Below are 22,385 nucleotides of genomic sequence, written 5' to 3' on the forward strand. Positions count from 1 at the left end.
CCTGTCGTGGGTACTTTTCCTGTTGATGATCTATATGAAAGACTACCTTCCTCTTCTTCTTCTTCTTCTTCTTCTTCTTCTTCTTCTTCTTCTTCTTCTTCTTCTTCTTCTTCTTCTTCTTCTTTTTCCTCTCTCTCTCTCTCTCTCTCTCTCTCTCTCTCTCTCTCTCTCAGTGATAATCCCAGAATCCCAGGCAGGCCCCAAACTATGTAACCAAGGATGGCCTTGAGCTTACCTTAACTACAGTTACTAGTCATCGTGTGTGCATGAGTCCACTAAGACGCACGGGAGGAGGTCAGAGAAACAGTTTGGTGGTCCTCACCTTCCACCCAGGTAGGTCCTGGGGATTGAACTCAGTCAGGCTCGTAGGCAATACTTCACCCAATGAACGATCTCATCAGACCATCCTCCTGTCTCTACCCCTCCAGTGTTTGGATTCCAGGTAGCCCCTACCCATGCTGGCCTATGCAGTTCTGGGCATCAAACCCTGGGCTTTGTACACGGTAGGCAAGCACTGGAACAAGCGAGCTTCATCTCTAGTCCCAAGGGTAATGTTTTAACATTAAAAATTACCCAAGCAGATAAGTGTGCGGGAAGGGCTAGAAGATAGGCTTTACAGTGGGGAAAAAAAGACACTTGCAAGGGGGTGTCTATATCTTGACTAGGAAGAGGCAGGGCACATTAATGAAGTTTATTTTCCATCCATTACACTTCAAAATAAAAAATTGTTACACATTCTCTACCACGTTTTTAATTTATGAAGAGCCTCAAAAAGAAAAACAAAAAAACCCCAAGCTGCCTGGGAAAGGGACGGATGTTGTGGTTCCTTGTACAGCACAGTGTGTCAATTCTCCTTCATCCGTCTTCCAACTCCATCAATGTGTTTAATATCTCCGGGACAAAAAAAAAGGGGGTACCCTGGTGACCACAGTGCTAGACAGGGGAAGGAGGCTGGCTTGCTGAACTCTCCTGCTCCCTGCAGGTTGACCTAGGTATTGCAGCCACAAAGGGTCAGTCCAGTGAGAGATCAGACAGGCTTTGGGTGCAATCCCGCAGAATGTCGAAGTCAGGTACTGAGAAAGGCACTCGGGACCACTTTTTGGCCTGGATCTTCCCGTGAGGGGTCTCCAGAAGCATGCTTCTGATTTTGAGCACCGGCAAGGTCACTGATTTGTAGATCATCTGGAAGCCCCAGACCTGGGAGTAGAACAGAGAGATGGAAGCGTGTGACTTTCTGTCCTCAAGCTGGATGGCCAGCCCTGTATCTACCACCAGAGGCTGTCATGCAGTGGGCTCCCTAAGGCAGGACTATAGTGAACACAGAGACATGAGAATGTTTTCATTTTAATCCCAGGGGTGCGATATGGGGTTGCTTCAGATTGCCCACCTCAACTGACTGTGATTTGCTTCGTGCTCTAGCAGGGGTGTGGTTTTGACAGCTGCAGATAGTTTCTGCAGCCGTGTGATGTTTGGAATTCTGGGGACCCTTCGGAGGGTGTACAAATGCTAGAGCCCGGATAGAAGGGGCTGGTTGGCTGGCTGGTGGTTGGATGACGTTGGTTGTAGTGTGCACAGAGAGATGAAAAGAAGAAATTACATATCCTGACAGTGAAGATCAAACCGGCCCCAAAGAACTCGATGCCCGTAACCAGCGGGAAATAGTCTACCAATAATGTCGGCCCTCTCTTCTCTATCCTTTTTTCTCTCCTACCTGGGGTTAAGGGGTTGAAAGGGTGGATAAAGAAATGGAGATGGGTAGAAGAGAAAGGAACCCACAAAATAGTAAAAGTCAAGTTACACAAGACTACAGTACGGACTGTGGGCCTCTCATAGCAGGCATGATTCCCACTTGGGGTAAGGGCTTGAAGGCACAGCCTCCTTTCCCAAACCAAGGGCTTCTGGAGTCTGGGGCTGAGGGCTATAGCCCTTTACTTACCTCTCCACAGTTACTGCATCTGATGATTCCTCCAGGTTTCCAGTCCTTAAAGACCTTGTTAATGACCACAGGATTCTGGGAAGTGGTATAGTAGACCCTAGAAAGGATGAGGTAGACAGAGCCCTTCTAGAGCCCCTGAACCCCAGACTCCACACCCTGTAGCTGGCTGAGTCCCTACCAAGACATCTGGCCTTCCTGTCTGTCAGGATATAGAATTTCCCAGAATCAGGAAGGCTATACCTCAGGAAGATTGGTCTGCCCCGTCTGCAGCCTGTTCCTGTATCCAAAGAACATCCTTGGATCCTGAATCCCACTCCTCCCATCGTTCCTCTCAGGGTAACTGTGCACCTCGCCTCTGCCTAGACTCATTTCCCGTGTTCAAATCCCACCACCCTCCTTCTCCTACCTAGGTGAAATGGTCTCTCAGATAGCGCCAGTGTGAAGAACTTTGGTACTGTGGCCTGACACACAGGAGGTGTGAATGTTATGAGCAGAAGTAAGGTGAACATCGAGGAGGCAGGACGGGGGTGGGGTGGCTCAGCAGGAGATCGAGAGCTGGAGCTTTAAGTGTGCGGTGTGTGTGTGTGTGTGTGTGTGTGTGTGTGTGTGTGTGTGTGTGTACCACCATGCTCCTGTGGAGGTCAGAAGATAATGTTGAGGAGTCTCTGTCTTTCTACCATGGGATGTGGGAATCAGGCTCAGTCTTGAGACAGGGTGTCGTGTAGCCCAAGATGGCTTCCAACTTGATATGTGCCTGAGGGTAACTGATTGCCGATCCTACTGCGTCTGTCTGGTAAGTGCTGGATTCCAGGTGTGGAATCGAACCCAGGACTTTGTGCATTCTAGGTAAGCACTCTGTCAACTGAGCTACATCCCTAGCTTCCCCACTTCTCCCTTTTCTTTATTTTGAAGACACGGTCTCTCTCTATGTAGCCCTGGCTATCCTGAAACTCACAATGAAGACCAAGTCCCTTCTCTTTTTGAGTCCAGCCTGGCCTGGGATGCTCTGTATAGCCAAGGGTGACACCTTGAACTCTATCTCCCAAGTACTGCACTTATAAGCACATGAGGCACCACACACCACACCCAGTGGCTCCTGATTTTTTTTTTCTTTTAAGATGGAGGCCTTTCTGCTACCCTGGCTGATTCTGACCTCCTAGACTCAAATAATTCTCCTTCCTAGCCTCCTGAGTAGCATAGACAAGCTGCCTCACCTGACAGTTAAACTTTTCTTGATATCCCGAGAGAGGGCAGGGTCAAGGGCTCACTCAGATCATGGCTAAATCCTTTACATCCTAAACTCCAGGTCTCTTTCGATCACAGAATGTCTATGGGAGCTTAAGCAAGACACCACACTTCTGCTTCCTTACTTGTGGGACATGGAATGGGGCTGGGGATAAAACCTGCTTGCTAAAACTCTTTAGCTTGCCACACCGGGGTAAAAAGCCCCTCCACATCCTGCCAGCCTTCCCATGGCTCTCACGAGAAGTCGGGGTTCACATTGACGTGGTGGGTGCCCTCCACCTTCCGCAGGTCACTCCCGTAGCCAACGGCCACCATACAGTTGATGCAGAGAAGCTGCACGCGATCTGGTGGGAACTGCCCCTGCTGGCTCTCCCGATGGGCCGCACGTGCTGCTCGCTTAACTAGAGATGCTAGCTGAAGGTCCTGGATCTGGAGGAGGGGGCAGGGGACAGGACTTGGACATGGACACCAAGAGACCCAACCTCAGGAAAGCTTCCAGAAATCCCAAAGACCCCAGATCATTTGTACCCAGACTCAGAAGGGACTTGTGTTTTGAGACAGGGTCTCACTGAATGTGAAGCTCCCTGACTCAGCTAAGCCGACTGGCCAGCAAGCCCAGAAATCCTCCTGTCTTCCCAGAGTTGAGATCCCAGCAACACATTGCTGTGCCCAGATTTTTACGGGACTGGGAATTCAGGTCCTTGTGCTTGTGTGGCCCTTTACTGACTGAGCTATCCCCCTGTTCTTGTTAATTTTGTGTTCTCCCTTTGACAAAATGAAAAAAATGTATGGGACAGCATTATGCTGAGTCAACAGGACTAAAGAAAACGGTTTGGATGCGGCTTCCTAGATTAGTGCATCATCTGTCCAGATCTTACCTTCTGACTGTGTCTTTGTTTCCCTTCTCTCTATTTACGGAAAGGCTCTCAACAAAAACACAAAGTATCTGTTTCCCCACACCCACCCCTATCCCCAGCACTCTTTTAAAAGACAGATTCTCATACAATTCAGGCTGGTCTCCAACTTGCTGTTGTAACCAAGGATAAGGGCACACTTGGGACAAGGCCTGTTTCTAAGGTCATGGAGAGGACAGGCATTGCCCTCTCTGGCAACATGACCGTGGCCTTGATTTTCTCTGCATGGTATAAAAGTTCCCTAGGTGATCCTGGAGGGGACCCCAAGAGGGTGTGGATGCAGTCAGAGCCTCAGGCTTTCAGAGGTTGCTGCTGACCTTGGCCTTGAACTCCTCAGGGTCCATTTTCTGGACAGCGGCCACTGCCTGCTCCATCAACACTTCCAGTGCCTCATTGGTCAGCTCCCGCTTTATCTCCCGACTGCCCTCTGTAGCCACGAAGGAGTACACACTCTGACCAGCTCGAGCGCGACCCCGAGCCTGGAAAGAATGACACAGGTGAGGGAGACGTGGGCTGGGATCCATACGGAATCCCTCCAGGGCTGCTGTTGTAGTGGGGAGGAGGGTGGAAGTGTACCTGGACCATGGAGATCTCATTGGTCAGGAGCCCATAGCGCACCACCACATTGCACTGAGCGATATCCAGGCCCTCCTCTGCTACACTTGTGGCCACTAGAAGGTTCAGTTTACCATCCCTGAACTCCTGGATCACCTCTTGCTGGTCTTTCTGTTGAAGGGGTCAGGGAGAAGGAAAAGGTTTATGGGAGCCCAGAGTCCAACTCTGTCTGAAGGTTATCTCCAAGATTGAACCCAGGGTCCGACCCTGCCCCCCTAGGACACTTTCTCCTCCTTCCCCTTCCATTCCTTTAAGAGACAGATTTTCTGCATATCCCAGGCTGACCTTGATCTTGCTGTTGTAGACAAGAACCACCTGATCTTCTAGTTCACTGCCTCTGTCTTTCATCTTCTGAGTGCTGGGATTATAATGCATACCACTCCTGGCTATGGCTTTGTGCTTGTTGGGCAAGCATCCTACCAGCTGAGCTATATCCGTAGACCCCTTCCCCAGTGGCTTCTAAATGTCCCTGCCTATCCCCTATTCCCCCATAAGGGATCCCATATTCCTAGTCCTCTGCCCTGAGAAGCCACACCATTTAACTCTTTTTTTCTACAGGCCTCTGGGTCCCTGCTACTCCATCCCCTGGGACTCTCAGGCAGGGGAAAACCTAAGCAAAAGGGAAAGTGTCTCTGTTTAATCCTAGCTGTCTGGTCTCTTGTGTAGGAAGATTCAATCCCTCATCCCCAGAACTTTCCTGTTATCTCTGTGTTGCGGACCCTGTTCCCCTTTCTCTCCTGTGAAATGCCTTCAGGCACAGCCAAACACCTGGGTCATATGTGTGCTCTGGCCTGTGTTCCCTGCTCCAATCAGCATCTGGGGCTTGATGTTCACAGTCTGTAGGCAAGGTTGCTGCCGAAGCCAGAGCAGGAGGGAAGAAGCAGTCTGACGGGTTCTGGTGAAGATGATACCCCGAGTGTGGTCAGGACTCCCAAACTGCTTCAGTAGGATCCCTTCCAGCATCTCCAACTTCGGGTTCTCAGGACCTTGGGCTGCAAACTGGGCCAGAGCTTTTCTATGGTCTGAAAACACCAAAGTAAAGGCACAGGGCTCAGGCCTGGGTGGACAGGGTGCTCAAAGGGACAGAGTTGTTGGCAGAGAGGACACCTGATCCTGTTCATTCCCTGAGCTGTTCTTTTTTTTTTTTTTTTTGGTTCTTTTTTTCAGAGCTGGGGACCGAACCCAGGGCCTTGCGCTTCCTAGGCAAGCACTCTACCACTGAGCTAAATCCCCAACCCCCCCTGAGCTGTTCTAAGCACACTTTAAGGACACATTTCCAGGCTGGAGAGATGGCTCAGTGGTTAAGAGCACTGATTCCTCTTCTAGACGTCCTGAGTTCAAATCCCACCAACCACATGGTGGCTCACAACCACCCGTAATGAGATTTTTGATGCCTTCTTCTGGTGTGTCTGTCTGAAAACAGCCACAGCGTACTTATATATAATAAATAAACAAATCTTAAAAAAAAAGGGGGGGGGGACACATTTCCATTTACTCTCAAGGCCAGCCTTACAGGAGACATTCAGTATAGAATCCATCCCTCACAAACCCCAGACCAGCAGCGCTCAATACCACCACTGTTGTTTTAATTTTTTAGGCAGGATCTCATGTAACCCAGGCTAGCCTTAAATTCACTTCCTCCTGCTTCCACCTCCTAAATCCTAGGATTACAGTGAAGGTGTGGTGGTTTGAAGAGGTATGATCCCCATGGATTCATGGGTTGGAGTGCTTGGCCATAGGGAGTGGCACTATTAGAAGGCGTGGCCTTGTCAGAGGAAGTGTGCCACTGTGTAGGCTTTGAGGGCTCCTATCCTCAGGCTCCACCCAGTGCAAACAGAGTCTTCTCCCTGCTGCCTTCAGACCAAGATGTAGAACTCTAGGCTCCTCCAGCACATGTCTGCCTCACACTGCCATACTCCCCGCCATGACGATAATGGTCCAAACCTCTGAAATTGTAAGCCAGACCCAGGGCTGGGGATTTAGCTCAGTGGTAGAGCGCTTACCTAGGAAGCGCAAGGCCCTGGGTTCGGTCCCCAGCTCCGAAAAAAAGAACCAAAAAAAAAAAAAAAAAAAAAAAGCCAGACCCAATTAAATGTTTGACTTTATAAGAGTTGTGTTGGTCATGGTGTCTCTTCACAGTAATAAAACCCTAACTAACACATGGATCCCAACGCTGTATGCTGGGGAAACAAACTGGGCCTTTGTACATTCTAGGCGAGTGCTCTAACCACTGAGGAACACTCCTGCATCCTAGCCCCACCCTTGAGGGGTTTTTTTTTCCCTTCCCTTTTTTTCTCCCCTGAGACAGGCTTTCTCTGTGCAGCCCTGGCTGTTCTGGAACTTACTCTGTAGACCAGGCTGGCTTCCAACTTAGAGATCTGCCTGCCTCTGTCTCTTGAGTGCTGGGATTAAAGGTGAGTACCACCACCATCTGGTCTTTGAGCTCTTTAAACTGATCTCTGTACCAGGATAGTTTCAAGCCAGATTTTCCTGGACCATGTTTTTTTGGGGGGGGTATATGTGTAAGTACGTGTTCATGCATGTGTTTGTGTATGTATTTGGGGACATGTCAGGCATCTATAATTCTCAACCTTATTTTAAAATTTTATTTATTACATGTGTGTGCATGGCATGTGTTTGTGGGCATATACACCATGGCATGTGTTTGTGGGTGCACACACCATGGCATGTGTTTGTGGGTGCACACACCATAGCATGTGTTTGTGGGTGCACACACCATGGCATGTGTTTGTGGGTGCACACACCATGGCATGTGTTTGTGGGTGTACACACCATGGCATGTGTTTGTGGGTGAACACACCATGGTATGTGTTTGTGGGTGTACACACCATGGCATGTGTTTGTGGGTGTACACACCATGGCATGCGTGCAGAGGATGCGGATTGCACTCTTCTCTCCCCCCTTACATGGGTTTGAGACAGCAAAAAGGTTTTACAGCAAGGACATTTACCCACTGAGCATCTAATTTTTTTTTTTCTTCTTCTTCTTTTTTCTTTTTTTCAGAGCTGGGGACCGAACCCAGGGCCTTGCTCGCTAGGCAAGCGCTCTACCACTGAGCTAAATCCCCAACCCCTGAGCATCTAATTTTTTAAGACATAGTCTCTCTCTCCTACTGACACCAGAGTTCTCCATTGGCAAGATGAACTGTCTAGCAAGCCCCAGGGATCCTAGTGTCCCCAGCACCCTGGTGCTGAACTGGCAAGTTGGCTGCACCTGATTTTTAAGTGGCTCTCTGGGATTTGAATTCAGGTCGATAGAGCCATCCTATTGTTGGGGTCCATCGTGTGAAGCTGTCCCTCTCTCTATATTCTCGATTGTTAATTCTGTACCGGCAGAGAGCTGCATGCTGGATGCTGGCAGGATCTTGGTATTGCTATCTCCATCTATGGCCCAGCTCTGCCCTTGCATTTTATAAATCCTTTTTCCTCACTAGCCTAGAGGCAAGCTAGAATTGTATTTGATTGGCCGTAATAACGAGCTTTATGGCCAATAGCTGGGCAGAAAGTGGAGGGAGGAACTAGAGAAAAAGAGGGGGGAGGAGGAAGGGAGGGAGAGAGAGAGAGACAGAGAGAGGAATGAAACACAAGAGATTCAGCAGTGGATACAGAGGTGAATGGACCAGAGGGGGACCTGGGGTTAGCCAGGTGGCGGGACATAGTGCCAGGATTAGTTGGGTTAAGCTGGATAGGTGGCTGGGAGATTTCCCTAACTAAAAGGCCTAAGCTTTAAAATATTAAAAAGCCCCTGTGTGATTATTTTTATCACTAGTGGGTCCGAGAGAGTCCCGTTATATCCTATGTTTTAGAATATCTTTGTTGGGGGCTGGCAAGATGGTCCAGAGAGAAAAAGCATTCGCTACTAAGTCTGACAACCTGAGTCCAATCCCTGGCGCCCACATCAGAAGGAGAGAACGTGTACACACACCTGTCACACTTGAGGGAACAGGTTTGCCACACTAGCAGCCTTGGGGTTTAGTTAGGACACTAGAGACCCAGGACCCTCCCTGGGTCCTATTAGCTGCCCAGCTACAAATGACCTTAAGCTCTCAAGCAGTTCTAACCCCGTTGTGCCTCACCATCAAACAGCTCCAGCAGCCAGCGCTCAGCATGCACCATCTGTGTTTTTAGGGCGCGTTCTGTGTCGTAGAAATCTTGCAACATGTTAAGTGCGTCCCACGCACGGACCGTATCGTGGATATATAGAGCATCATTGTAGCGCCGCAAATGCAGCGCATACACCCGCTGTTCCTGGAGCCCAGCCTCTGCCGCTGCAGGAAAAAGGTGCAGGGTCAATTTGGAGGCTCCTCCATCCCTAAAAGTTCCACCCAGACAGGCCACACCTCAAGTGTAGAAGCCCCGCCCCCAAAGGCTCCGCCCAGACAGGCTCGCAAGCTGCTCCCCACCCCCATCCCAAGCCCCTCTTACCGTCCTTGCTTAACTGTACCACTTGCTGCTCATACATCTGGGTTCCGAACTGCTGCTTCAGGTCAGGCATCTCTAGTTGTTGGTGGATTTGCTTCATAAGCTTTTTTAGCAAGTCTCCAAAAGGATCCTGAGCAAGAAGGAGTGAGGGGGATGAGGGGATTCCCATACTCACGGGAGGGTTAGGTATTACGTAGGATTCAGTACATTTCCTTGAGAGTGAGAACTTCAAATCCCTGGGCGTGAAGCATTCTGGCTGGAGACAGGGATCAGATCCCTGTACGCAGCTTCTATTGTCTCGCCTACATTATACCTTTGCCTCGTGGCCTGAGCACAGCGATATGGAGGGAGAGCCCTGGGTCAGCCCTGTCATTACAAGTACCCTGTCTTCATGGCTTGACAGTACCATGAGCCAATCCGCACAGTAGGCTTTGGACTTGGGCTGCGGGTGCCTCAAAGCACAGAAAAGGCATGGGCCAGGGCCTGAAGTGACAAGAGCTAGGGAAGGTGGAGTCGGGGCCCAAGCCTAGGTGCCCTAACCTGGCACCAGACCCCCCTCCCCCAAGCCTGCCCTGTGACCCCTCACACACCTGCGTGCGCCTTTGGCAGAGGTCATACTGCTTGCAGGGCTTTGGGTTATGCTCCAGCAGCTGGGAGTAGCAATTCTTCGGTGACATGATGCGCCACGTATCCAAATTCGCACAGAGCTGGAGGCAACAGAAACGCATCAGGGAAAGAGGAGTCAGACAGGATCCGAGGGAGGTGGGGTCCTGGTTAAGGACAGGAAAGCCTGAGGCAGGGCCACTGCAAATTGGGATTCGTCTCAAGGAGTCTGAAGTGTGTCCTGTGAGTCACTAATACTCCTGAATTGATGAGAGAGAGGAGCTTAGGTTCAAACGTCCATTTAGAGACGACTGAAAATCAGCAAAGAGGGCTGGAGAGATGACTCAGAGGTTCAGAGCACGGGCTGCTCTTTCCAGAGGTCCTGAGTTCAAGTCTCAGCAACTACATGGTGGTTCATGACCGTGTATACTGAGATCTGGTGCCCTCTTCTGGCCTGTAGGCATACACGCAAGGCAGAACGCTGTACACACAATAAATCTTTTTTTTTTTTTAAAGATTTATTTATTCATTTATTATATATGAGTACACTGTAGCTGTCTTCAGACACACCAGAAGAGGGCATCGGATCTCTTTACAGATGGTTGTGAGCCATCATGTGGTTGCTGGGAATTGAACTCAGGACCTCTGGAAGAGCAGTCGGGTACTCTTAACCGCTGAGCCATCTCTCCAGCCCCACACAATAAATCTTTAAAGAAAGAAAAGCAGTTCCCATTTTCATAGCTCCCAGTTCAAACAGCTTCCAGTTTGTGACAAACTCCGAAAATAATTAAATAATTAAAACTAGCCCTATGACAGAGTAGTGGGGATGGCCAGGGGAGACTGCGACAATGACAGGACTGTTTGCTGAATGGTGGGAAGGAATCTGATGGAGGTTCAAAAGAAAAGGCATTCCGGGGGAAAAAGGAATAGTAAGTTCAAAGGGTCCCACAAGCCTCATATGTCCAGGACAGTTGAAGAAACCAGTGTATGAAGGGTATGTGTGGTAGGACTGGGAGGCAGGACAAGCAAGGATCTATGGTAGGAGGGGCTCAGGGGCTCAGCTGACCTGTAGGATGTGGTCAATGGCCCCTTGGAGCTTGGTGGCTCCTCCAGTGCCTGGGGAGGCTGTGAGACCCAGGACCTGGGGAAGGGGCTTTGCCTTCTTCAGTTTATGCTCTAGGTACCGGCTCAAGATGGTGTTGTAGATGGTGTCCTTGTGGGTATGGTGACACTCGTCCACCACAATCAGCGAGAATTCTGGGGGCACATGAGAGACAGTTGTAAGCTGCGCCTGGCACTTCTTCCTCCCAGCAATTCTGTGAAGTCCCCATTCTTGTCTGAGGACTTCCTCTTCCCTTCCTTACTTGGCAAGGAGCGGGCAGGAATGACTTATCTTTCAATTTACAGATTAGGAAACTGAGGCTCAGCTGGAGGGAGGGGGAGGGCTTCTCTGCCCAGGAGCACGTCCTCTAAGCAGGTTATGCCTTTTTCCTCACCTGTGAGCTCTACGTGTTCATCCTCCTCAGAGCTCTTCAGCGCCAGATGCAGTAACTCTGCCGTACAGATGAGCAGGTCATGGCTCCGAGCCAATAGGCCAAAACCAGCTCGTGATCCCATGTCCCCACTCAGGGTTGTCACGGTCCATTGTTTATCCAACATGCGCCTGAACTCCTCGGCATGCTGGTTCACCAGGTGTACCTGGGAGTGAAGAATAATGGAGAGAACCTGGATTGAGGTCGGGGGTGGGAAATGGCAGTTGTTGGGAGTTGGGGTCGGGGAAGCTGGGAGGAACAACGTGGCAGGACATGATTCAGGACCCAACCATCTCCTGAACCAAGATGAGAAGACCTGGCAGAGCAGTAGTCTAGTCTAGAAGAGATGAGCCGAGAGACCCCACTCCGGGAAGGGTAGATCACTCACCCTATTAACCAGTACCACCACCTTGCCTCGGTCTACTGTCTCTAGATGCCTCTTGGCCACAAAGGCAGCTGCCCGGGTCTTCCCAGCACCCGTGGGAAGCCATATAATGATGTTCTTGCCCTCCAGAGCAGGTAAGATCACTTCCCACTGGTAGGGTCGCAGCTCCATTCTGGAATGGCAGAGGGTTCAGAACACGTACCCTCCCCTTCCTGCCGGACAGCCCAATCAGCTGCAGAGGCTGTTCTTAGCCAAGAACTCATAGATACCTACCTGGAACTTACCCTGGCCAGGATTAGGATGGGGTTTGGAAATGAATAGCAGACTAGCCTGGTCTCTGCTGAGGTTTCTGAAGCTCTGAAAAGCCCCAGGCTGACAGTTCAGTCAATGAAGAGAAATGAAACTGAAACAAGGGGAGGAGCCAGACGGAGCTGGAACCCAGCCCAGCCACCAAAAGAAATAAAAGTTAGACTGGAAAGGGAGATACTGGCAGAATAGGTAGGCCTTCACTGCTCCTGGGCTCTCTAGCTCCTCATGTTTTCAGGGGGCAGTAACCCCCACCCCCGGGCTGAGCTTAAGGCCTGGAGGTGCGGGCCTTGGCTGCCTGCTTCCTGGTCCAGGAGTCAGGGAAGAGACAGGCATTAAGGGCAAGCTCTTGCTCTCCCTTTGCAGGTGAGACAGGCTGGAAGCTACTGGAGCAGAAGAGGTGAGGGATGGCGGTCAGACAGGCCCATCACCCCACCATATATAGCAGGGGTCAGTGGCACCACTGTAGCTTGAAGTTAGGCTTCCAGGTAAGAAAGGGAAGGACTAGAGGAACGAGGGTCAATCTGTTAAGTCTGGAGCTGGACACCCCCCCCCCCCAAATAATCACACAGGGGGAAAAAAAAAAAGCTTTATTGTTCCCTCCAAGGGATTAATGCCAAGGAATGAATGGTCCTCCTGCCCCCAACCCCGGGGGACAGGTGGACAACAGTGTAGGACGAGCCGAGGCCCCTCATAGTTCCTCCAGTCTGAGCTGTTCCCACGTCGAGGCTCCTCACTGAATAGTCCTGGTCCCGGGAAACAGGCACCTGGACCAGGCTCAGGACGCTCAGCCTGCATAGCTCGGTAAGGACTAGCAGTTCATTCCCTGGCCACCAGACATTCTACAAGGGGCTGGCCCCAGACCAGACACCTCCCTAATGTCGGATGCAATGAAGGTGGGAAGAGAGCTGCAGGCTTGGGAGTAAGTGCCTGCTGGCCAAAGTCTGCAAGATTTGGGGCCCCTGGCTGGAGTTTCTCCCGCTGAGTCAGGGAGAGGGGGTCCGGGAGCACCCAAACGGATCTGATGAGACAGAGGTGGACAGTGCAGACCCCAGTTGGGCACTACTTGTCAATGAGCCCTCCTTCTTTGAGCTTGAAGTAGAAGAACTTCTCCAGGGCACTGGCGCAGCGACAATATTCGCTGTCTGGGGGATTGTACTCCCGGCAGTTGGCGATGACCCGCTGCAGGTCGGCTACAAAGAGCTTCCGGGTCACATAGTAGCGGCTGCGCAACCGTTCTGTCATGGTCTTCAGGTCTGGGTCACAAGGGAGAAGGCACATGACTTTAAGAGGTGAAAGGAGAAAACTGAGGATGCCCACCATGCTGGGTACCTGACTCCGCACAGACAGTAATAGATTGGGGCACGTGTTAGGGATGAGAGTACAAGGGTCCTCACCAATGGGGAAGCGGATAACCTCGTAGTAGTCAGGGGCCTCCGACTTCTTCACAGGTTCCATGAAGGGCCAGGCACTGGGGTGTGACTAGAGAGAACAGATGAGCTGAGGACAGGCCCAGTGTTCACTGCCCAACCGCAGACTGCCACCCACTTCTGTTACCGACAAGAGGACCTTGGCCTCCCACCTTGATCTGAGCCAGCAGGTTTTTGAGGGTCGTATACAGCTGGTCAGGGTCCTTCAGCTCCTTGCTAGAAATGAGAGATATCAAGTCTGAGGTCTGGGTTCTTCTGCCCCATCCTACCCCCCATTCCATGTTCATTCCCCTTGACTGAACACTTACCCCTTCTCCTTTCCCAGTGGCTTCCAGCCTGTCTCTCCTGCAAAGGGGGTGGGGGGGGTGGGGAAACATCTCTCAGAATGCCTGCCCATGCCCGGAGAATGCCCTCCTGCCCTTTCAGCCAAGGCCCCTGCTCACGAATGCCAGGGACGCTCTCCACAGGGATCTGCCTCACTCCTTCTTTGAAGCAGCTGAGTCCAGGGTAAACCTTTCGGATCTGTGCCTGTTTGCGCTCAATCAACTTCTTGATGATCTGAGGAAGCAAGGGTCTGAGGGAGCCAGCTCAGGCCCAACCACCCCCAAGACCATGGTCAGTAAATGGCAGCATTTACTTTTGGCTTTTTCTAAGAGGCAGGGCAGGAACTTACGACCTGGTGTGTCTCTACCACACATAAACACACACGTACGACAAGTCTCAGTGCGTTAGCTCCCCAGTGCAGACCCGCACAACCCTGCGCAGACATGTGTACCTCCTTCTGCTTCTTGATGATGTGGGACAGCTCTGTGTAGGGGATGCGGGGGTTCAGCTCACACTCCATCAGGGTCGCTCCCTCATAGTCCTTGATGTAGCCCAGATATCGGCTCTTGGGCACCTTGATGTCCTTGGAGAAGCCCTAGATGGGTGGAGAGTTAAGACCCAATCCATCAGCCAGGTTTCTCCAGCTTTCACAGTCTCTTCTCTGGTGTAGAGCATGCCTCCTCTTACATCTCTGAACTCCGTGTGCCTCTGCAAAGGCTCCAGGACGGCTGTTCCTCACCTCCTCCAATCCCCAAAGGACCTTCCAATCCCTGGCCTTGTTCTTCACTGGGAGCAAACAGGAAGGGGGGGCGGGGCTTCCTCACCGGTGCCGGGTGCAGTGGGCAACCAAAAGGAGCTCTACGGGGCACTGTGCACACAGACGGTGCCCGAGGTGGCGGTGCAGTGATTCCGAGGCTCACCTGCTTCTTGAAGTAGCCGATGGCGTACTCGTCGGCGTAGGTGAGGAAGTACAGGATGCTGTGTTTGATGTGGTACTCCTTCAGGTGATTCATCAGGTGGGTGCCATAGCCCTGTGGGGGAGACGGAGCAGGGAGGTCAGGTGGCCAGCAGAGGATCAGAGTTTGCGGAGAGAAAGTAAAGGGTTTCTAGATGCTCCTCTCTCAGGGCCAGATTCCAGGTTGATTCTTCAAAGACCCATTTGCCAGTTAGCCCATGACTAGGTCAAAAGCCCCATTTCGCAGGAAAAACACCAAAAAGACCCTGATAAGTCAGGTTGTGTATGAAGAACAGTCTGAGGTCAGTGGACCACGGACGCAGCAGAGCTGGGCTCCAACCCAACACGGCTGGGGTTTCAGAATAAAGGGGAAGAACAGAAAGGGGTCACAGAGGCCCGCTCATGTCAGGACCATACAGACAATGCACACAACTCGGGAGAACGAAAAGCCCAAAAGTAATTTGTTGCCAAAAGAGACAGAAGCTGGGACTATCAACTCCCCAAGGCATGCAAACCTTCCTGCCAAGAAACAAAGGTTCACTTGGAAAGTGTTGCTGCCGTGGGGTAGAGCTCAGTTAGCAGAACACTTACTCAGAGTGCGCAAAGACCTGAGTTCGATCCCTGGCAATGGATAAGACCTGGTGTGGGGGTACACACCTGTGATCCCAGTAATCTGGAGGCAGGGAGAAGTGGATCACAAGTCTAAGGTACCCCTGGACTACACAGTGTGCTTAAGGCTGGACTTGGCTATATGGGCCCTTCTCTGAAACAAAAAGTCCCTAAGGTTAACATAAAAATGCTGATTACTGGGGCTGGAGAGATGGCTCAGCGGTTAAGAGCACTGATTGCTCTTCCAGAGGTCCTGAGTTCAATTCCCAGCAACCACAGGGTGGCTCACAACCATCTGTAATGGGATCTGATGCCCTTTTCTGATGTGTCTGAAGATAGCTACGGTGTACTCATATATAATAAATTCTTTTTTTTTTTTTAAAGATTTATTTATTTATTATAAAAAAAAAAAAACAAAAGATCGTTGGGAGCAGAACTTAGTGGTAGAATATTTGCCTGGTGTACACAGGGCCCTGCATTCCATCCTGCATCAGAAAAGAAAAAAAAATCATTGCTGATTTGGGTACTTTTTGTTTGTGTTTTCAAAACAGGGTTCCTCTGCACACCCTGGCTGTCCTGTAACTCAAACTGTAGACCAGGAAGGCCTTGCCTCTGCCTCTTCCTCCCGAGTGCTGGGATCAAAAGTATGTACTACCCTACCCTGCTGATTTTTATCATATCTGTATTTTATTATTATTTATCATTTTATTTAATGTGGGTGATGAGGATCAAGCGAAGGCCTTCGCATTTACGCTTTACCAGAGAACCATCTCCCCGGCCCTCAGAATGACATCCACTGTTTTGCTGTTGCTAGAGAGGCTTTCTCTGTGTTTCCGGCTGTCCTGGAACTCACACTGTAGACCAGGTTAGCTTCGAACTCAGAGAGACCCTCCTGTCTCTGCCTCTCCAGTGCTGGGATTAAAGGCCTGCATCACCACTGCCCAGTGTTTTCTCAATGATCAGTTATCAAGGTGAAGCTGCCACCCTGAGGGAGTATGTGGAAAGTCTGCTTGATACAGCAAGGGCTGGGGCACAGATATCCTGCCATTTCGGCTGGCTTGCTCCATATTCGGAGGCAGGTGGTAGAACGGGGTCATGGTCAGGGGCACTGTGCTCACCTTGACCTGCTCATTTGAGGTGACAGCACAGAAGACGATTTCCGTGAAGCCCTGGGTGGGAAACATGCGGAAGCAAATCCCACCGATGACCCGCCCATCCTTGATCAAGGCCAGGGTCTTATGCTTCCTAAGAGAGAGGGGACATGTCACGGGACTCACCTGTCCTCTCCTTGCTCCCCAGGTCCCTCAGCCACGAAAGGGTGAAGTGTCATCGGGGATAAGAACAGAGGAAAGGTGGAGCCTTACAATTAGGAGAGTGTCCAGTGGAGAGGGATGGGGAAGTCAAGGTGCTCTGGGGCTGGGGTGCCCAGGGACTCACGGGTCAAAGACGAGGCGGGCAATATATTCCTTGGGCATTCGTGGCAGCTGGTGGGAGAAGACGTTCTGCAGCCCCACAAGCCACAGCAGCACACGCCGGTTGGCCTTGGGCGTCAGAGAGTTGCCAATGACGTGGAATTCGATGATCCCTCGACGCTCTTCCAGGCGAGCTGTTTCATCTCGAGCTGCGTTGGCTGAAAGCAGGCTCGTCTAGGCAGAAGAGGGGTGGTGAGCAAGGGCCTCAGGAGGTTGGGGATTCCTTTCCCCACAGGTCAGCAGGTTGGGATGCCTACCTCGGGCCCCAGCATGGCAGCAGGGTCGGTGATGGTCAGCATGACCTCGTTGACCAGCTCCATGGGAATGTCGCCCATCACTCGGAGCCGCTTAGCATCCTCCAGAGTCAGGTTCTCAGGAAGCTTCCTCTTCTCTCCTGCTGGGGGGGATGACAGGGTCACCCTGGGATAGCAGGAAATGTGGAGGGGAGGGTGAATGGCGGTCAGCAGTCAAGTGCCCACCTGGCATGGGCTCTGTCCCTGTGGAATCTAGGCTCAGGGAGCTGTTGCTGCCTCCGCCCATGGAAGGACTGAAGATGGGAGTGCTGGGTACAACTGTTGCACTGACAGTCGCTGCAAGAGAGAAGAAATCAAGGATGAGGGAGTGGACGGTGTGGCTAGAGGACCTGGCAGGGCCTGCAGCCCCATCTGAGCCCCAAGGTGCCTTCCCACTGCTATCATACCCCACCACTGTTATCCCAGAGGCTGCAGGCCAGGGTGGCCAAGCAGACCCTGTGGAGCTACTGTGTCACTTACCTGGCCGGGGCACCAGCTGTGTCCCCTCCGAAGGTGGCATGGTGAAGCCTGACTCCCAGATGGGGGAATTCGCCCCGTAGATCTCTTCCTCAAGCATGGACAGGAACCTGTGGGGAGGGTACAAATGTCCCACGACTCCAGCCTTCAGTCAGGAGTAGCATGGGCCAGACCCCAGAGGGATGAGAGGCCAGAGAGACAGACCCTGTTCTCAGTGGGTGGGAGGAGACAGCTGCTGTCTGGGAAGGCGTAGTATGTTGAGTGGGAATCACGTCCCCTCCTGCTCAGGATAGGACACAACCGGGATAGAGATTAGAGACCCAATTCTGTCATGATATATGGCCAAGGAGAATGGGTCTGAGCCGAGGTCATCCTACGCTGTGTGGCTAGGCAGGGCACCTAGTCGCCTGATTGCCTGATTCCCCTCTCTATCAAATTGGCCTAGAATTAGCCAATCTTGCCACCTCTTGCTCCCACATGCTCGCTCCCACGCTTGTGGGAGCCACAACCCAGGCTCAAATGGGAAGAAGATGCGGCAGGATAGAGGCAATGTACAAAGGACAAGTGCAGAGATCGGTGAGGGCCTCACCTCAAAAGTAAGCTCTAACTTCTCCCAGCACTGTGGTAGGAGGGGCTCTGAGGCTGTATCCAGGCGCCCATAGGAAACTATTAGTAACAATCTATCTACCAGGGGTTTGAAAGGGGTTAGCGTTAGCTTGGGCCATGTACCTGCCATCCCCAGACTAGCACATACTAGCAAGTAGCTTCTGGGCCATGGGCAAATCTGCCAGGTAGACACCCAGATCCCAGAAGGCCCATGGAGGGAGAGGAGGGACCAATCCAGGAAGCCTTCCTGGAAAAAAGGGGACAACAGCAAGGACATGAATTTGGGGCAAAATCCCAATAGGGCCAGACCGAGCCTTACTTGGGGAAGTGAGTGAGGATGAGGGTCCTCTTCTCGGGCACCAGTTTGTCCTTCTCCACCCGAAATTTTTCCAGTAGCTGCCGGCGGGTGACAGTAAAAATGGACCGCAGAAGGCTTCGGCCAAACACATGGGTGGTCTCATATCGGGGGAGGCTGTCGCAGCTCTGAGGCACGTGGCAGTAACAGAGCCATCTGGGGGAGACAGAGTGGTAGGTGAGGGTGGGGACCACCGGACTGGCTGTACAAGCCCTCCCTGTGAGGCCCTACCTGGGCTTACCTGGTATAATTGACCTTATAGGTAGCAACATCCTCAGACTGGGATCGCTGCCGGAATTGAGCAGGGGTCTCCAGCTTCCAGTAGTTAAGGCAGAGCAGGAACATCTTTGAGAGCTCGAACATTGTCTGCCGCTCCCGGGGGGCCAGGTGGCTAAATTTGTACTGCACAAAGTTCAGAACACCCTGAGGAGTCAGGAGGGGACAAAATCAGGAGGAGGTGTGAACAGCCAGCAGAGGAATCTCAAATAGGAGGAGAGCCTCTGTGAAGAGAACCTCTGACCCTTCCAACTTCTACACCCACCCTAAGGTCAGCAAATACCATGTCCCTTCTTCGACCCTCCCTCCTGCTCTCAGCTTGAGGAAGTAAAATGGATCTTCCACCCTCTTAAGTTGCCCTTCTCATTCTGCTACATGCCCATCCTACCTGCTCGATGTTAGGCTTCTCAAATGGCGGGCTGCCTAGGGATCCCTCCACCACTGGTCGTGTCATTTGCAGGATGCATTTCCGCAGGAGCTGTAAGGAAGAGGAATGGTGAGAAACAGGGTTAACAGAGAGCTCAGAGAACGAGATTCCCCAACACACACAAAAACTTCACCATCTTTACTCCACAAAAGCTCACCTTGAAGAGGTAGAAATAGACCTGCTTGGTGTCCGTGTCCTCTTCCTTGTGAACAGACATGAACAGATTTTCTACATCCACTACCATTCCCAAGAGCCGGTTAATCTCATCCTCTGACACATTCTCCAGGTGGGACACATGGTCCGCTGCAAGATGGTTACATTAGGGTTGGGAAGACCAGAGGAGCTCCGTCAGGGTTGACTCCTGTACCTCCTAACTAGCTGAGACACACCTTTGATTCTCCAATTCTTGACAGACAGGGAGACCCAGTGTTCTCAGTTCTCCCATCAGCCCTTGGTAGCTCCCTGCTTCTTCTGGGAAGACAGATTCCCTTTTTTTCTTCCATGGGGCATTCACATTTATTCCCTACCCATTTTTTTCCTTAGAAAGTCTCTGATTTCTCTAAGAAGCTTTATGTTACCCTGTTCAAACAGGACCTGGCTCCTGCCCTCAGCCCCAGCTCCAAAGATGGTGCCTGCCTTACCCAAGGGGTGCTCACAGCTGCGGCACAACTCGCTCAGGTTAGCAGCTGGCTGCTGTAGGTCCATGCGGGGTGCAGTGGGGGGCTTGGGGTTTTTCCAGCCATTACACTTGCAGGTTTCATTGGCCTGGAGGCGGAAGGATCAGTCAGCTGATGCTGTGCCCCAAGCGCAGGAGCGGCTCGGCGACTAGAGCTTCGTCCCCATTCCCACCCCGAGCCCTAGGATGCCCCAAGCCCCGCCCCTTTCGCCCTAGGCCCCGCCCCCACCTTGCAAGCTGAGAAGACCCCTAGTTTCTCAAGCTTCTTGGCACGCGGCAGCCCCCGGACTTGCGCCTTTCTCTGGCTAGCGCGCTGCTGCTGGCTCAGGCCAGGTCGAGCCGGATCCCCTCCACTTCCTACCCCGGCCCCCCCAGTCCCTGTGCTCCCGGCTGGGGCTGCAGCTGGGGCAGGAGCTGGTGCCGGAGTAGGAGCCGGAGTGGGGGCTGAAGCCGGACTGGGCGCAGGAGTCGAAGTTGGGGCAGGGGCCGGGGACTGAAGGGGCCGGGGCTGCGCTGCCGGGGCCGGGTTTGGGGCCTGGGAAGGTTCCGCCATGGCCTCCCCCGCAGCGGAGCGGCGCCGCGCTCCCAGCCCTAGGGCCGCATGGGCAACCGGCGCACAGTGCGCAGGCGTCGCTGCCCCGGCGCACGATGGGAGTCGTAGTCTTCCTTTGCCGCTTCCCCATCCTTCGGCCTTCCAGACTTTTCTGTTCTTTTTCTTGGTCCCAGACAACCAAATGTCGCTTGATTGAGCATCCTAGGTTGACCACTACTTCATTCTAATCTTTTTTCAATCTATCCGTGATAGTGACAATTGCTATCCTCTTGGGGTCAAGAGGCATCCCAGAACACTGGCAGCTTGGAGGATTTGTGAAGGCTGCCCTTTTGAAGTCCTTAGGTGGAAGAACAGGCCTGGACCTGGGGTTGGCTCCCACTTTGCAGAAGCCTGACCCATTGTGGCTGCCGACTAAGGCTTGCAGCTACAATAGAGATGAAATGTAACATTAATTCTACATTTCGTACTGTGTTTTTCTGTACTTATGTTACTGTTTTATTTTCAAAATAACAAAGAGACATAGTTGTGGGCCATGCTGCTGCTGCTGCTGGTGTGTGTGTGTGTGTGTGTGTGTGTGTGTGTGTGTGTGTGTGTGTGTGTGTGTGTTGGGGGAACAGGAGAGAGAGGCTGTGAACTAAAGAACCAGAGAGACAGCGCCTGCCCAACACTGCAGATACGGAGGGTAGGTTGTGGTCCCCACTTATGGCTTGCCTAGCCAGCCTAAAGCTGGATCGAAGATTCCAGACTTCATTCCCTTCCATCCTTTCTATCTCCATCTTTTCCCTGCCTACCCCTTAGTGGGTGTGTGTGGGCGGGGGTGGGGGGACAGAGAAATATCCAGTTTCTTCTCCATGTAATAGTTCAGGACTGTGAAAAGTCAGGCAGAGATCTTCCTGGGAAATTAGGAAGGGCCCCTCTTTTGGCTCAGTCCAGGGAACAATAATTCTTGCCCCAGGCCCGATTCTTAAGAGGGCAGGGTAAGGCTGGGCAAGGTAGGGCAGAGCAAGCCAGACCTCCTCCATCCCGTTGCTCAATCCCATCGGGATGAAATTGTAATCCCGCACATTTAGGTGACTCAGTTTCTTCACAGCTTCCTGCCCTCTGATGAAAAAGAAGGGCCCAGGGAGAAGAAAAGCCCTGGACAAAAGCAGCTCCGCTTTTGCCCCTCTGGATGGGAACAGTGGGCGGGCCCTTCCTCTTTGCACCCGCCCCGAGGATGTGGGGTGGGGGTGGGGGAAGCCCTCGCGCCCTCAGGCAGCAGTTGCACTCTCGGATGCAGCGGGTAGGGAGCAGTTTCTCCACCGGGCAGCGCGAACCCGGGGAAAACCGGGTAGCTTCCCGATGTCCCAGCGTGGCCCTTTCTGAACGAAATCAAGCGGCCACACTACCAGTGAGGCTGCTCAAGGATGATCTGGCTGCGGCACACGCCAATGGCTGTGAGGAACCAAGTTTCCAGATGAAGCTGGATGCCCATGGTTTCGCTCCGGAGGACTTGGTGGTGCGGATAGATGGCCAGAACCTGATGGTGACCGGCAAGCGGCAACAGGAGTCGAATGACCCGTCCAGAGGCCGCTACCGCCTGGAGCAGAGTGTGCACCGACAAATGCAACTCCCGATGACCTTAGATCCTGCAGCCATGACATGCAGCCTGACCCCCTCTGGCCATCTGTGGTTCAAGGGACAAAATAAGTGCCTACCTCTCCCTGAAGCCCAAACAGGCCCCCAAACAGGCCAGGCCTTGAGATTCAAGAGGGGAAGTTCTAAGTGCCCCAACCCACCTTAACGAACTAAACAACCGAGGCGTGCAGTAGCCTTAAAGTCCCTCAGTGTTTTTCCGGAGGGTGAAGAGTTGGAAATAAGTGGCTACCCGACTCCCCCAAAGTCCAAACAGGCCAGGGCATGAGACTCAGGAGAGGAGGCCTTAGGGGCTCCAACCTACCTTAATGCATTAAAC

General features: G+C 52.2%; 3 protein-coding genes across 8 annotated transcripts; 1 reads left to right on the plus strand and 2 right to left on the minus strand.

The window, feature by feature from the left end:
* Positions 1 to 676: 676 nt before the first annotated feature.
* Positions 677 to 12,095, minus strand: Dhx58 (DEXH-box helicase 58). Of its 3 annotated transcripts, none has more exons than XM_006247314.5 (13): positions 11,946 to 12,095; positions 11,676 to 11,844; positions 11,252 to 11,453; positions 10,822 to 11,012; positions 9,743 to 9,859; positions 9,156 to 9,282; positions 8,807 to 8,998; positions 5,479 to 5,732; positions 4,672 to 4,821; positions 4,413 to 4,574; positions 3,420 to 3,610; positions 1,937 to 2,033; positions 677 to 1,197 (listed from the first exon to the last, which is right to left on the minus strand). In XM_006247314.5, exons 2-13 carry the CDS (start codon positions 11,841 to 11,843, stop codon positions 1,012 to 1,014), a joined length of 2,037 nt encoding a protein of 678 aa, XP_006247376.1. In that variant the 5' UTR covers position 11,844; positions 11,946 to 12,095; the 3' UTR covers positions 677 to 1,011. The 3 variants fall into 3 exon arrangements, with proteins under 3 accessions (XP_006247376.1, XP_006247377.1, NP_001092258.1); XM_006247315.5 differs by having other exon boundaries at positions 11,957 to 12,092; NM_001098788.1 differs by lacking the exon at positions 11,946 to 12,095.
* A 439-nt stretch (positions 12,096 to 12,534) lies between these two features.
* Kat2a (lysine acetyltransferase 2A) lies at positions 12,535 to 20,877 on the minus strand. 4 transcript variants are annotated; one of them, NM_001107050.1, is made up of 18 exons: positions 20,108 to 20,485; positions 19,844 to 19,967; positions 19,360 to 19,505; positions 19,164 to 19,253; positions 18,741 to 18,922; positions 18,464 to 18,655; positions 17,542 to 17,648; positions 17,248 to 17,358; positions 17,026 to 17,162; positions 16,734 to 16,942; positions 16,415 to 16,541; positions 14,653 to 14,763; positions 14,184 to 14,327; positions 13,852 to 13,966; positions 13,717 to 13,753; positions 13,561 to 13,624; positions 13,376 to 13,460; positions 12,535 to 13,234 (listed from the first exon to the last, which is right to left on the minus strand). In NM_001107050.1, the coding sequence occupies exons 1-18, from the start codon at positions 20,429 to 20,431 to the stop codon at positions 13,041 to 13,043; spliced, it is 2,499 nt and encodes an 832-aa protein (NP_001100520.1). In that variant the 5' UTR covers positions 20,432 to 20,485; the 3' UTR covers positions 12,535 to 13,040. The 4 variants fall into 4 exon arrangements, with proteins under 4 accessions (NP_001100520.1, XP_006247379.1, XP_038942022.1 ...); XM_006247317.5 differs by having other exon boundaries at positions 12,555 to 13,234; positions 17,026 to 17,165; positions 20,108 to 20,877; XM_039086094.1 differs by lacking the exons at positions 18,464 to 18,655; positions 18,741 to 18,922; positions 19,164 to 19,253; ... (1 more) ...; positions 19,844 to 19,967; positions 20,108 to 20,485 and adding an exon at positions 18,268 to 18,457 and having other exon boundaries at positions 12,555 to 13,234; positions 17,026 to 17,165.
* Positions 20,878 to 21,602: 725 nt separating this feature from the next.
* Hspb9 (heat shock protein family B (small) member 9) lies at positions 21,603 to 22,248 on the plus strand. Its single transcript, NM_001108835.1, has one exon. It carries the CDS (start codon positions 21,603 to 21,605, stop codon positions 22,212 to 22,214), a length of 612 nt encoding a protein of 203 aa, NP_001102305.1. The 3' UTR covers positions 22,215 to 22,248.
* Positions 22,249 to 22,385: the final 137 nt, after the last annotated feature.

Source organism: Rattus norvegicus, chromosome 10 (genome assembly GCF_036323735.1).
Source record: "Rattus norvegicus strain BN/NHsdMcwi chromosome 10, GRCr8, whole genome shotgun sequence".
In the NCBI taxonomy this organism is placed as follows: Eukaryota; Metazoa; Chordata; class Mammalia; order Rodentia; family Muridae; genus Rattus; species Rattus norvegicus.